This window comes from Schistocerca serialis, chromosome 2 (assembly GCF_023864345.2).
Source record: "Schistocerca serialis cubense isolate TAMUIC-IGC-003099 chromosome 2, iqSchSeri2.2, whole genome shotgun sequence".
Lineage (NCBI taxonomy): Eukaryota > Metazoa > Arthropoda > Insecta > Orthoptera > Acrididae > Schistocerca > Schistocerca serialis.
In genome coordinates, this window is record NC_064639.1 from 1,159,632,631 (window position 1) to 1,159,648,066 (window position 15,436).

The following is a 15,436-nucleotide window of genomic DNA, read 5'->3' on the forward strand; positions in this document are numbered from 1 at the left end:
AGCCAGAGGTGAGGGGGGGGGGGGCGAAGATGGGGGACGGGGAGGGATGCGGAAAGGGAAGGGAAGGTATGCAGCCCGGAAAGGAAGGAGGCCGCATTAGCTCAGGGTCCCGTGCTCGCTACGCACGTGTCCACAAAAGAGTTGTGGACCCCCTGGGTGTGTGTGTGTGTGTGTGTGTGTGTGTGTGTGTGTGTGTGTGTGTGTGTGTGTGTGTGTGTGTATAAAAACTCCTAATGCTAGTGCTAGCTCGTGCCCTTGACATGAAGTTACAACCTAAGTAAAACATTTGACTTGGTGTCACATGACATACTCATCAAAAAGTTAAAATACTATGGCATTGAAGATGATACACTCCATCTATTCAAATCTTATCTAAGCAATAGGTTACAACTTGTATATGCAAATAAGCAGAGGTCAGAAATACTCCCTATAGAAAGAGGAATACCCTAAGCTCTGTTCTTGGACCTTTTCTGTTCATTGTCATTAACATAGACTTCTCGAATTACATACGTGTAAGAACATACTATATGACATACTATATGAAATTAGTAAGTACAGGAGAAAACTTACAGAGTGTACTGGACAAAAATAGAGAAATGATGCAAATGGCTAATTACTGGTGTCAGGCTAACCAGCTGTGCATAAATCAAACAAAAACAGAAGAAATAATATTTAATCTCAAAGTAACTAAAAATGAAAACAAAACAGTGAAATTACTTGTACTAATCTTAGACCAAAAGCTCTCATGGGAAGGACACACCAATTATCTCTGTAGTAAACTAGCACGAGTACTTTTCTTATTGTATAAATAAAGGAACAGTGTGAGCAAGCAACTGCTACTCTACTCATACTATGCTTTTTTTCCATTCCCAACTGCAATATGGAATATTGCTTTGGGGTAACTCCCCAGGGGCTGAATGTATTTTCAGATGGCAGAAGAAAGCAATCAGGTGCATGGAAGGGTTAGCACCCAGAGAGTCCTGCAGAAATTATTTTAAATCTCTTAGCATAATGACAGTGACAAGCATGTACATATATAACTGTTTAATATATGCCAGAGAAAATCTGAAAAAATTGAACATGAGATGTGATGTGCATGCACACAGTACAAGAAACAGTGATCTGCTGAACTTGCCTTCCACAAGAGTTGGTGTAGTCCATAATAACTATAAGTACTTAAGCATAAAATCTTTCAATAAGTTACCATGCTCAGCTCATACAGTACCACTAAATAAAGATAAGAATACATTGCAAACCTGGCTAAAAAACAATGAATTCTATACAACTGAATTCTTAGAAACTAATCATCAAAATATGTGTTTACCAAAGTTATGAAGAAAATGTTTTGATATTACATAAGCTAGTTATTTACTGTGATTCTTTTCTCATGTGTATATTTAATTACTGTATAAAACATTGTTTTATGTAATTCTGAAGAAAAGGTCTTTAGTTCCTTTTCTCCCCTTTCTGTAACTATTTGAATATCATGCTGAAACTAAAACCCTCTGTAAACTTTGACGAAGCCAATTGTATGAAAAATACTGAAAGGCTAATAAAAATATTCTATTCTATTCTATTTTACTTAACATAATAAAACTCAGCTCACCACTACTAAGTAAACCAAAGGGTTGGGCAAACTTGTTGAAAGTATACCTTAGTACAAATCACCCTTGCAATTTTTGAGTGCCTATGGTCTTTTGTGTCAGTAAACATAAATGATAAAAATAAGCTTACACAATCTGAGAATAATCAAGCTAAATGAGAGATACTGGAAATGCTATGGTCATTTTGAGACACCACAGAAGAAACATAGCGAAGTACTAAGGGAGCAAGGAAATAAGCAAGAATAGTATCAATATTTTGGTTACAGAACAGTGACCAAATGCAGTCATGAAATATGAGCCTACTTGTCAATATTATTTGCATTAATGTTAGTACTTTTCCTTGCAAAATCAGTGGCAGGTAAAGGTCTGAATCTGTAGTTTATGCTTGCTTGAATTGCTAATTGCAGGTAGTTCTGTAAGAATCCAACAGACATCACTGTGACTACTTTGGACACTGGCTGTTTGGCCATCCCACGCTTGAATGAGCCAACCTCCTAACTTCATGAGCACCATTCAGTTAACCACTGCAGAATTAGGGACTACGATGAGAACATAGACAAAGCGCAAAACCTACACTGAATTACGAAGAGTATGTCCATAATGTGAAAGACCATGCTCACAGCATTGTTTAACAAATATTTTCATTAGTGTTGAAGCACAATAAAAATGTTTACTGTGGCAGATGCTCTACTCTCTCTCACTTTCACTATTACATAATTGAAGGCAGATCATGTCGAAGTGTACGTTATGAAATGTTATGGACTAAAAAGTGCAAAAATAAATAAAAATGTATAAAAATATACGACAAGAGACCTAGTTCATTTACATTAGTACAATCAAGTGGAGGGCTTTTAGAAATCTCTCCTAGGTCTGGAAGTTTAGATGTCTGAACCTTCTGCCTTAGCCGGCAACCGTGTCATGTAATCTTTAAAGACAGTCTGATGAAATACTGGCAAATGTGACACCTAGCATTGTAACTGCTAACGGAGTGAGTGCATATTTATGTACACAATATATGTGGACCACTACATATTGAAACTATAACCTATCACTTAGTTTATCACCGTTTGACACACAGAATGTGGTGTTGGCAAAAACTGACTTTTCTGTGAAGGAAAAAATTAAAGGAACTTCATTAAGACACACAATGTCAAAACACTGTTTAATTCAAAAGCTTTTGAAACAATTTAGTTGCTGTCATATTTTTAGTTTATTCAGTGGTAACATACACAATAGTCCCAACAGACTTTTGTTTGCGAACAACTTTTTTTGCAAATATTTTTGTTAACAGCAAGCTTTTTTCCTGTTATGGATCATAATGATTATGTGATGGAAATTCCAGAATGGAATAATGACACTACATTATGAAAAGGATAGATTGCTACTCGCCACATAGCGGAAATGAGTCGCAGACAGGCAGAACAAAAAGACTGCTGAACAAGAAAGCTTTCATCCAAGCTAAAAAGACTGCTGAACAAGAAAGCTTTCATCCAAGCTAAAAAGACTGCTGAACAAGAAAGCTTTCATCCAAGCTAAAAAGACTGCTGAACAAGAAAGCTTTCATCCAAGCTAAAAAGACTGCTGAACAAGAAAGCTTTCATCCAAGCTAAAAAGACTGCTGAACAAGAAAGCTTTCATCCAAGCTAAAAAGACTGCTGAACAAGAAAGCTTTCATCCAAGCTAAAAAGACTGCTGAACAAGAAAGCTTTCATCCAAGCTAAAAAGACTGCTGAACAAGAAAGCTTTCATCCAAACTGAATTGGACACACACACACACACACACACACACACACACACACACACACAACCTACCTTTACTGTATGGTTAAATGGTGATGGCATCAGAACTACTCAGGACGATGTCGTTATAAGGAGAAACAAAACTGGCATTCCAAAAATTGGAGCATGGAATGTTGGATCCTTCAATCATGCAGGTAGGTTAGAAAATTTAAAAAGGGAAATGGATGGGTTAAAGTTAGGTATAGTGGGAATTAATGAAGGTTGGTGGCAGATAGACTTCTGGTCAAGTGAATACAGGGTTGTAAATACAAAATCAAATTGGGTATTGCAAGAATAGGTTTAATAATGAATAAAAATAGGAATGTGGATAAGCTACTACAAACAACATAGTGAACGCATTTTGTAGCCAACATAAACACAAAGCTCTTGCCTACCACAGCAGTACAAATTTATATGCCAACTAGTTCCACAGATGGAGACTTAAGACATGTATGATAATATAAAAGAAATTATTCAGATAGTTAAGGGAGACAAAAATTTAATAGTCATGCGGGACTGGAATTCGATAGTAGGGAAAGGAAGAAGCAAAAGTAGTAGATGAGAATGGAAGGGGAGTAAGCTATGAAAGAGGAAACAGCCTAGTAGAATCTTGCACCGAGCGTAACTTAATCATAGCTAACACTTGGTTTAAGAATCGCGAAAGAAGTCTGTATAAGTGGAAGAGGCCTGGAGACACTGGAAGGTTTCAGATATATTATATGATGGTAAGACAAAGATTTAGGAAACAGGTTTTAAATTGGAATGAACTGTAGATTAAAACTGAAGAAACTGCAAAAAAGTAGGAATTTAAGAAGATGGGACCTAGATAAACTGAAAGAACCAGAGGTTGTACAGAGTTTCAGGGAGGGCATTAGGGAACGACTGACAAGAATGGGGGAAAGAAATACAGTAGAAGAAGAATGGGTAGCTTTGAGCGGTGAAATAGTGAAAGCAGCAGAGGATCAAGTAGGTACAAAGACTAGGGCTAATAGAAATTCTTGGGTATCAGAAGAGATACTGATTAATTGATGGAAGAGAAAATAAAAAATGCCATAAATGAAGCAGGCAAAAAGGAATACAAACGTCTCAAAAATGAGATTGACAGGAACTTCAAAATGGCTACGCAGGGATGGCTAGGGATCAAATGTAAGCATGTATCACTAAGGATAAGATAGATACTGCCAACAGGAAAATTACAGAGACATTTTGGAGAAATGAGAACAACCTGTATGAATATCAAGAGCCGAGATGGAAAACCAGTCCTAAGCAAAGAAGGGAAAGCAGAAAGGTGCAAGAATGTACAGGGTGGAGAAAAATTGTGTCATGAAATTTTAACCCTAGATAGCTGATGCCGGTAGGAACCAAAACTGGTAATGTTGTTTAGGTCAACAATGCACCATGTTTAAACTACAGAAACGTGGCGCCACACTCGCCGATTGTCCACAGAACTGCCCTGTTGCCATAGGCTCTGGACAACGCGTGACTCAGCAGGATTTGCCTGCAGGAGATCCCACCATATACAAGGTGGCTCGCACGCTCTGTGGTAGCATGCAAGCCTTCCACTCTGCGGCCCTGGGGGCAAATCCCCCAGAGTCCCGACACATCCATTGTAGTTTCATGATAAGACGTACCGGGATGAAACCCATCAACAACTGTTAGTTCGCTTACAGAATGTCTTTTAAAAATTGTGTCGGCCCTGAAAAACACCTTTTTTGTAGGTAGGACATAGTTTACTTAAAGCAGGTGCTCAAACCGGTGACCCTTTGACACGACACAAGCTTGGTAACATCCAATAGTGTTCTTCCGAAATCTCTGAAAGATCCCTGGCATTGCCCTGATGCAATTGGTAGCATGTTGAATGCGATCCATTAATTCCTCTTTGTTTCTAGGTGGTTCGTATCTGGGTGGGTGTATTAGAACCTTGGAGAGTCCCCACTGGAGAATGTCCAGTGGTGTGAGGTCTGGTAATTGCAGGCACAATGTCCTATGAGCAGCTCTCCCAATTACCAGACCATCTAAGATTTCATGTAAATACCTACACACAGTGTGACTGTTATTGTGGTTGCCCCATCATGCTGCAACCACATGCATAGCCCTGTGTCCAGTGGTACATCTTCCACTCGGACAGGTAGAGTTTCTTGCAAAAAGTGAAGGTAAATGCCCCGGTAAGCTGAGAAGGTAGACGGACTGGCCCAATTAGATGGTCACCCATAATTCCTGTCAAAATGTTGAGTGAAAAATCATTCCTGGTGCCTGTGGATGTATGTGATGTGACAATTTCCCCTTGCCCAGTAATGAACGTTTCGAGTATTGTTAAGGCCGTCCTGACAGAAGGCGCACTCGTCAGTAAACAACACAATTGTGGGGAAGTCTGTATTTTGCACAACACATCACAGAAACCACCGGTGAAACCCTAGCCTTTGTTCATAGTCCGCCACAGGATTTAGGTCTCTGACAGGGCGGAAATTAAATGGCTTTTGGCTGTCGTCCCTCAAAACCTCCCGGACTAACTGATGAGTGAACCCCATGTCATGTCCACCTGCCAGAGTACTTGTGGGTACTTCCCTGAAGCTTTTGAGAACAGTCACTTCAAATGCAGCATCCTGTCATGTTCGAGGTCTGACAGCATCACCATGCTATCCCGCTAACGAGCCTGTTTCGCCATTTTGCCAGTGAATTGCTGCAAATGTTTCAGGGTGTGGGTAACATCTTGCTGGGTACCGCAGTCGCGCACCTGTCTGTCTGTCTGTCTGTCTGTGCACTGCGTATCACATTGGGGCAGTGATGAGGAAAGGGACATTTGTATGAGTAAACTGACAACCACAGCACTGCCCATCAACAGACAAAAGGCAACAGGGTAATCCCATAGCCAATCTGAGTGCATGGCGCCAAGTTTCCATAGTTTAAAACAGATACGTTGTCAACCTACACAATTAGTAATTTTGGTTCCTACTGTGGCATCAGCTATCCAAGGTTAAAATTTAGTGACAATTTTTCTCCATCCTGTATAGAGGGTCTATACAAGGGCATTCTACTTGACAACATTATGGAAATGGAAGAGGATGTAGATGAAGATAAAATGGGAGATATGATACTGCGTGAAGAGTTTGACAGAGCACTGAAAGACCTAAGTTGAAACAAGGCACCAGGAGTAAACAATATTCCATTGGAATTACTGATAGCCTTGGGTGGGCCAGCCATGACCAGACTCTACCATTTGGTGAGCAAGATGTACGAGACAGGCAAAATACCCTCAGACTTAAAGACAAATATAGCAATTCCCAAGAAAAGCAGGTGTGATAACTACTGAACTATGAGTTTTGTAAGTCACAGTTGCAAAAGACTAACATGAATTCTTTACAAACAAATGGGGAAACTGGCAGAAGCCGACCTTAGGGAATATCAGTTTGGATTCCCTAGAAATGTTGGAACATGCAAGGCAATACTGATCCTATGACATTAGCGGAGTGTGGCGAAAACTGCACAACAAAGAGGTTCACGAACTGTAATCAAGCCCTGACAATGAGTATTATTAAATCACGTAGGCTGCGATGGGCGGGTCACGTAGGTCAAATGGATGAGGGCAGGGCAGCACACAGGGTACTGGTAGGGCACCTAGAGGGAAAACGTCCTGTGGGGAGACCGAGGCGTAGATGGAAGGGCAATGTGAAGGCTGATTTGAGGAGCCTAGGTATTGAAGGTGAATGGAAGGAAATAGCCCAAGACAGGGACAGATGGCGAAAATACGTTGCTGAGGTAATGGACTCTCGAGTCCGGTATGACCAGCGCGAAAGAAAGAAAGAAAGAAAGAAAAGAAAGAAAAGAAAGAAAAGAAAGAAAAGAAAGAAAAGAAAGAAAAGAAAAGGAAAAGAAAGGAAGAAAGAAAAGAAAGGAAGAAAGAAAAGAAAGGAAGAAAGAAAAGAAAGGAAGAAAGAAAAGAAAGGAAGAAAGAAAAGAAAGGAAGAAAGAAAAGAAAGGAAGAAAGACGTATTTTAGAAGGTAGGCTAAGGAAAGGCTAACCTAAATTTCTAGCATCTGTACACTTAGAGAAAGCTTTTGACAATGTTGACTGGAATACTCGTTCAAATTCCAAAGGTGGCAGGGGTAAAATACAGGGAGTGAATGGCTATTTACAATTTGTACAGAAACCAAATGGCAGATTCGAGGGGCATGAAAGGGATGCAGTGGCAAGGGAGTGAGACAGGTTTGTTACCTACCCCTGATGTCATCCAATCTGTATACTGAGCAAGCAGTAAAGGAAACAAAAGAAAAATTCGGAGTAGGAATTAAAATCCATGGAGAAGAAATAAAAACACTGAGGTTCGTCGATGAGATTGTAATTCTGTCAGAAACAGCAAAGGACCCGGAAGAGCAGTTGCACGGAATGGACAGTGTCTTGAAATGAGGATATAAGATGAATATCAGTAAAAGCAAAACAAGGATAGTGGAATGTAGTCGAATTAAGTCAGGTGATCCTGAGGGAATTAGATTAGGAAATGAAACACTTAAAGTAGTAGATGAGTTTTGCCATTTGGGGAGCAAAATAAATGATGATGGTCGAAGTAGAGAGGATATAAAATGTAGACTGCCTATGGCAAGGAAAGGATTACTGAAGAAGAGAAATTTATTAATACTGAGTATAGGTTTAAGTGTCAGGAAGTTATTTCTGAGAGTATTTGTATGGAGTGTAGCTGTGTATGGAAGTGAAACATGGAAAATAAATAGTTTAGACAAGAAGAGAATAGAAGCTTTCGAAACGTGGTGCTATAGAAGAATGCTAAAGATTAGATGGGTAGATCATGTAACTAATGCGAAGGAACTGAACAGAATTGGGGAGAACAGGAATTTGTGGAACAATGTGACTAGTAGAAGGGATCGGTAGGTAGGACATGTTCTGAGGCATCAAGGGATCACTAATTTAATATTGGAGGGCAACGTGGACGGTAAAAAACGTAGAGGGAGACCAAGAGATGAATACACTAAGCAGATTCAGAAGGATGTAGGTTGCAGTAGTACTCTTGAGATGAAGAGGCTTGCACAGTACATAGCAGCATGGAGAACTGCATCAAACTAGTGTCTGGAGTGAAGACACCACCACCACCACCACCACCAGGAAGGTAAGGCATAACAAAAACTCTAAAGAAACAAATGTTAATAACTTGCAACAAAGTTATTTAACAGATTAAGTGTATGGTTGATTTTATGGTCAGAGAGAGAAATGATCATGGGGAGCAAGTGCTGGAATTATGCCAGCAAAGACCAAACCACATCAATTACTCTTATCAATTACATAATAACTGTTGCTTTTTAGCCTGTCAGAAGATGAAACGCAATCACGTTATTTCTGGCGAGACAGCACTGGTAGATTCCCAAATTATATTCTAAGGCTTTCTCCAAAACAGTATTTAGGACTGATCATACCATTCTTACAATGAAAATGAGTATCAAAATAAAATCTACTGACAAGCCACTGCTTCACAACACCATAGTATCTACCTTTGACACTGATATCACTGATGCATTCTTTTGCAGCAGCATTTGACCAAGTGGCTCCATATTTCAAACACTTTTGGTTCAAGAAACTTTTGCCATCAATATGTGGCTGCGACTGGGAGCAACAAAGTAGTGTAAGATTCTGTATCACCAGGCTACACGCCAATGCAAAGAATTAAAACCAAAATCCCCTCATGTTTACTCAAGGTTGAAGGCATGTGATACAGTGGGACTCTGAAGTCATCCTGCCATTCTACAAGAAACCATTACACTCGGCACTGATCTTTCACACTGCAAATGAAAAGATGCTCGTTACGGTGTGGGAAAGCAGAACCGCCCTTCCGCGCCTCTGTATCAGCCCTGTCATATGATTATTTACTTACCTCCCGTAAGATAAATCTAATTAAAATGTATAGAAAATTTAAGAATCCAAGCACAGTGGGGTCTGATTCAGAAGAAGTGAACCTTGTAAAGAAACATGGTATACAAACAATACAAGAAGCCAAGTACATAGTGCTATATGACGACACACGAAGGAATTACAACTAGTAAGAGTCCTCTGTATCTACAAAGTATATGAAAATATAGTTCAATGCTAACTGTTATTTGAAACAATTCATCTATTTGTGGAAAGGGCCAGCACTACTTGCAGATTTAAGCATTAAGTATTGGAAAAATTAAATGAAATGAATGTGACAGTGGAAGAAAGTACTAACCTTAATTTAGTAACTATTAGTCTTATTTGCTGTATTTTCACATTTACCATATGCTGGTAGCAATTAGTTCCATAGATACTGATACAAATCACTATCTACTACATAAATTGTTTAATATTATGGCAATATTATGGAAAGAATAGATTGCTACTCATCGCACACGCGATGTCTAAATCGGATGAAGGCCTCTTCAGCCGAAAGATTACGTGTTTGACAGTCTTTTGGTTGTGCCTATCTCAGACTCGGCAAATTGCTATATGGTTAGTGCGAGTCTAGCCTTTTCATCATACTGTCATTCTATTCTGAATTTTCCATTGTTTGTTTTGTACTATTCTATTGATGTTCTTGTCTTTGAATTTAATCCAGAACATACCAAGTACTAAGTCAAAATACACTCTTATGGTTTCACACTTTCTTTCACCAACCTCTTGAAATATTTAATCTGCTTGGCAACAAGGAAAAAAACTATGTGAAAGCAAAAGTTATACTTCAAGGGCAACAACAGGAAATCTCTCTGTACCATAAATATCATCCCATTATTCTACAGAAAAACTGGATTCTGTTAAACATATGAAAAGTATGAGGCACACCTAGAAAGTAAGTTTCCCTATTTTTTAAAACAAATACAACATAGTCAAATGAAAACCTTCATTGGCAACATGTACAGCAACGTTTTAGCTATTTTTTGATGTAGTCACCAAAAGAATTGAGACTCTTGTCATATCATGGTATCAACTTTTGTATTTCAGTGTGACGGAATTCTGCCACCTGTGAATGGAACCAGCGTGTGACAGTTGTCTTCAGCTCTTCATCTTCATCAGAACGCTGGCCAGAGGACAAAAATTTCTTGAGGTGCAAGAAAAAGATAGAAATCACTGAATCACTGGGAGCAAGATCAGGACTGTAAGCTGGATGATAAAATAGCTCCCAGCTGAACTTCTGCAGAGCAGATGCAGAGCGTCATGTTGTATGGGGATCAGAATTGTCATGGAACAGCACAACACCTGTAGTACGCTTTTCATGCCTGTTGTTCTTAATGACACATCACAGTTTCCGCATTGCTTCACAGTAACAGTCAGCATTCACTGTTTCACATCTGGGCAGAATGTCAATGAACATATTGCCCTTCTTGTCCCAGAGCACCATGCCCATCACTTTCTGGACCTGCACATTCTGTCTGAATTTCATCTTGACCAGGGATCCACAGCGACACCAATGCATTGACAGCCACTTGGTTTCTGGGGTCAAGTGAGAAATCCACATATTTCCTGTGATGATTGTGTTTAAGAAATCATCATCATCATCATCATCATCATCATCATCATCATCATCATCATCATCATCATCCTGATACAGAAATGTCAGTGTTGATCCAAAGGGTTTTTTTATGCTCTAGCGTCAAGTTTTTTTGGCGCCCTGCTGGCACACAATTTCTTGAACAGCAGGTGCTCAGTGAGAATTTCACGCAACAAGGCTCCCAATATCTGCCAAAAATGGCTGCTGAGCTCTAATCATGAAGCAACAGTTCTCCAGGGTGCATGCCGCACTAGCTCAGCCAGGTGATCATTTGAGAGGGACAGTTTTCCACTGCACTCTTCATCATGGACACTTTGACGACCTTAGGAAAAAAGCCTACACCAGCAATGCACCATCTGTTTGCTCGTGATGATCTGCCCATAGACCTGACAGAGCTGACTATGGATTTCGATGGGTGCATTAAGGAACGTTATCACCAACCGAACCTTGCAGACGGTGGGAGAACGAATAAGACGCCTTTTAGGTCACTGATGTCACAGTACTTGCACCAGGCAGGACCTGTCCAGCCAGCATTTGATTGTCACATCATAGATATGTTGCACATGCACAATTTTCCCAGCTAAATATGTCTACTTTAAAGGAAAAAAACATTGGGAAACTTACTTTCCCGACATGCCTCATAATAAACCCCAGATATTGAACAATGTAAAGTCCAGGTTGTAATACGAATAATATTGTGGAAGGTTCCTACTCACACCAAAGATGATATTTTGATTTGCAGACAGGCATGATGGACACCCTGTTACATGTAAGCTTTAGGCCAAAGCCTTCTTCAGGAAAGAGAGAGAGAGAGAGAGAGAGAGAGAGAGAGAGAGAGAGAGAGAGAGAGAGAGAGACATTCACGCAAGTCATCACACCTCACGCACAGTGCGTGAGCGCGCTTGCGTGTTCCTCTTTTCTGAAGAAGATTCTGATCGAAAGCTTATACACACATCAAAAAAAGTTTATCACCTCAGTTATGAGAGTTCCAGAACCTGTACAGAAAACTGGAATAGAGGTCAACATAAACATCATTTCTGCCCTTCTTATTGATCATGAAAACCACATATTGCATGTTGTACCACCATACAGTGAGACCTCCAGAGGTGGTGGTCCAGACTGTTGTACACACCGGTACCTGTAATACCCAGTAGCACGCCCTCTTGCTTTGATGTATGACCGTATTTGTCATGGCATACTATCCACAAGTTCGTCAGGGCACTGTTGGTCCAGATTGTCCTACTACTCAATGACAATTTGGCATAGATACCTCAGAGTAGTTGGTGGGTCATCCATAAACAGCCCTTTTCAATCTCTCCCAGGCATGTTCGATACGGTTCATGTCTGGAGAACATGCTGGCCACTCTAGTAGAGTAATGTCATTATCCTGAAGGAAGTCATTCACAAGATGTGCACAATGGGGGCGTGAGCTGTCATCCACGAAGATGAATGCCTCGCTATATGCTACTAATACGGTTGCACTATCGGTCGGAGGACGGCATTCACATATCGTACAGCTGTTACAGCGCCCTCCATGACCACCAGTGGTGTACGCCAGCCCCACATAATGCCACCCCAAAACAAAAGGGAACCTCCACCTTGCTGCTGGACAGTGTGTCCAAGGTGTTCAGCCTGACCGGGTTGCCTCCAAACACGTCTCCAATGATTATCTGGTTGAAGGCATATGCGACACTCATCAGTGAAGAGAATGTGATGCCAATCCTGAGTGGTCTACTCGGCATGCTGTTGGGCCCATCTGTACCGCGATGCATATTGTTGAGGTTGCAAAGATGGAACTGACCACAGATGTCGGGAGTGAAGTTGCGCATCATGCAGCCTATTGCGCACAGTTTGAGTCGTAACATGGCGTCCTGTGACTGCACGAAAAGCATTATTCAACATGGTGGCATTGCTGTCAGGGTTCCTACAAGCCATAATCTGTAGGTAGCAGTCATCCACTGCGGTAGTAGCCCTTGGGCAGCCTGAGCGAGGCATGTCATTGACAGTTCCTGTCTCTCTGTATCTCCCTCATGTTTGAACAACATGGTTCATTCAGAGACACCTGGACATTTCCCTTGTTGAGAGCCCTTCCTGATACAAAGTAACAATGCGGGTGTCATTGAACCACGGTATTTATAATCTACGCATGACTGAACTACAGACAACATGAGCCGTGTACCTCCTTCCTGGTGGAATGTCTGGAACTGATCGGCTGTCGGACCCCCTCCGTCTAATAGGCGCTGCTCAGGCATGGTTGTTTACATCTTTGGGCAGGTTTAGTGACATCTCTGAACAGTCAAAGGGACTGTGGCTGTGATACAATATCCACAGTCAACATCTATCTTCAGTTCTGGGAACCGGGGTGATGGAAAACTTTTTTTGATGTGTGTATATAACAGTCTTCTCACTGTACCTGTCTGCAACTCAGTGTGTAGTAACCCATCCTTTTGATAAAACTGCTGGAACCCAAGATACTGATGGACAACTAGATACTTCAATATTTGTCTCTTGGGACTGCCATTGGATCATGTTTTCTGTATCACACAGTATTTCCTCATGGCAGCTGCTTGATACGGGGGTTGACCGGAAAGTAATGTCTTCACCTTCGTATCTTTTCAACAGTTGGCAGCATTAGTATGCAGCAGGTACTGGCTTGTTCCATAGCCTCTTCTCTACAGCTCAAGTTGGAGGGAAGCCTTAGCATTGAACGGTTGTGTTGTTACTGTGTAAAGTACAGAGCCCTGTGCAGATGTTCAGTCAATGCAATTTAAACAATGTGCAGTCATTGAATTCTTGTCAGCAGAATGTGTCACCCCAAAGGATATTCATCAGAGAATGAAAGCCAATTTATGGTGATTGTGTTGATGTGAGTACTGTGTGTCATTGGGTGAGTAACTTTAAAGATGTCGAGGCAAGAACATCTGATCTGACCTGCCCTGCCTGACAAACGAAGAGTTGGACGTCCTGTGACAGCAACCACCAAGTTTCACAAGCAAAATGTTGAAAGATTGATTCAGGACAATTGTCGTATCACTCAGAGAGAAACTGCAAGCACAATCACATTTTACAAGAATGTGTGGGTCACATTATTGCTTTGTTTGGCTATCGGAAGATCTGTGCTCGATGGGTAACCTGGATGCTGACTCCAGAAATGAAAGCGCACAGACTTTAAATTTGCCGGGAACTCCTGTGGAGTTATGAGAATGAAGGCACACAGTGCTCACATCAGCAGAATCACCATAAACTGCTTTCATTCTCTGACGAATCTCCTTGGGGTGACACCTTCTGCTGTCAAGAATTCAATGACTGCACGTCGGTTAAATCGCATTGACTGACCGTCTGCACAGGGTTCCATACTTTACACTGTAACAACACAACCGTTCAATGCTAAGGCTTCCCACCAACTTGAGCTGTAGAGAAGAGGCTATGGAAAAGGCAGTACCTGCTGCCACATACCAATGCTGCCAACTGTTGAAGAGTTACGACGGTGGAGGCATTACTTTCCAGTCAACCCTCGTATTGTCTGGTGGTGGCTGTTTGTTACTGATGGCAAATAGCAACTGCCAGTGTATTCACTGCAACAGCCAGTATGGTGTCCTTATCTGGGTGGGTGGGGGGGGGGGGGGGGGGGGGGGGGGGGGGAGGGGGGAAGCTTGTGCAGTTGAGCTGTTTGAACTATCGACCACAGTCAGTCAGTTGAGTCCCCTACATGGAGCCAAGCTGTGGCCTATCTACATGGTTCCTCTGCTATGCTGCAGTTTGTCATCAGAAATTCTTTTGTGAAATGTAATTTTTCAGGTTTTAGTAATTTGTCTCAATGTAATACAAGACTGCTTCCTATTTGTATAGTTCATTTTTTTGCTACTTTTTTTTATTCATTTTGAGAGCTATGCCCATTGTATCAGTAATGTGGTACATTTTGCTTTTTACTGGGTACCAACTAACCATAGAACGTAATTCTTTGAAAAATTTGTTACAAATTTGAGTTTTCATGATAGGCGCGGAAGTTCATACACAGTTGCAGCTGGGGGGGGGGGGGGGGGGGGGGGGGGGGGGCAAAAACTCTCAAGTTGACATGTAAGCCACTGTGCCCATTTATGAATATAAAAATAGCAGCAATTACAGATAGTATTGAATTGCTTGTGAAAAGTTACTGCTATTACCTGGCTCAGAGTCAAAAGAGGGTTCCTTATCTATGTTGTTGTACTGAAGAACTCTTTCAACCGATGTCATCTGGTTTACCACCTCTGTAGTTTGGCGAATGCCATACTGCAACATTCCAGTCAAGATGAGTGACTGAGAAATCGCAAGACCAACATATCCACCTAGAGTACCTGGAAAGAACATTGTCTAGTGGTCAACTTCCTGAAATTAATTCATTAGCTTTACAAAAATGAAAAGATAAAACAACAAAACAGGCAACACTGGGAAAATACAAAAGAAGCTAAACCATTTAACAATAAATTACCAGGATGCCACAATTTGCTCTAGTAACTTTCAAGTAATTTAGTTCAATTTCTACATGATTTACTTCAGTTTCTTTAGGTA

General features: G+C 41.0%; 1 protein-coding gene across 1 annotated transcript in view; it reads right to left on the bottom strand.

Moving 5' to 3' along the window:
- Positions 1 to 15,436, bottom strand: part of LOC126458616 (ATP-binding cassette subfamily C member 4-like) — a 305,514-nt gene that overhangs the window by 32,322 nt on the left and 257,756 nt on the right. The window contains exon 19 of the mRNA XM_050095782.1: positions 15,052 to 15,222. Within this exon, the coding sequence (XP_049951739.1) occupies positions 15,052 to 15,222 (171 nt within the window). The remainder of the gene's footprint in view (positions 1 to 15,051; positions 15,223 to 15,436) is intronic.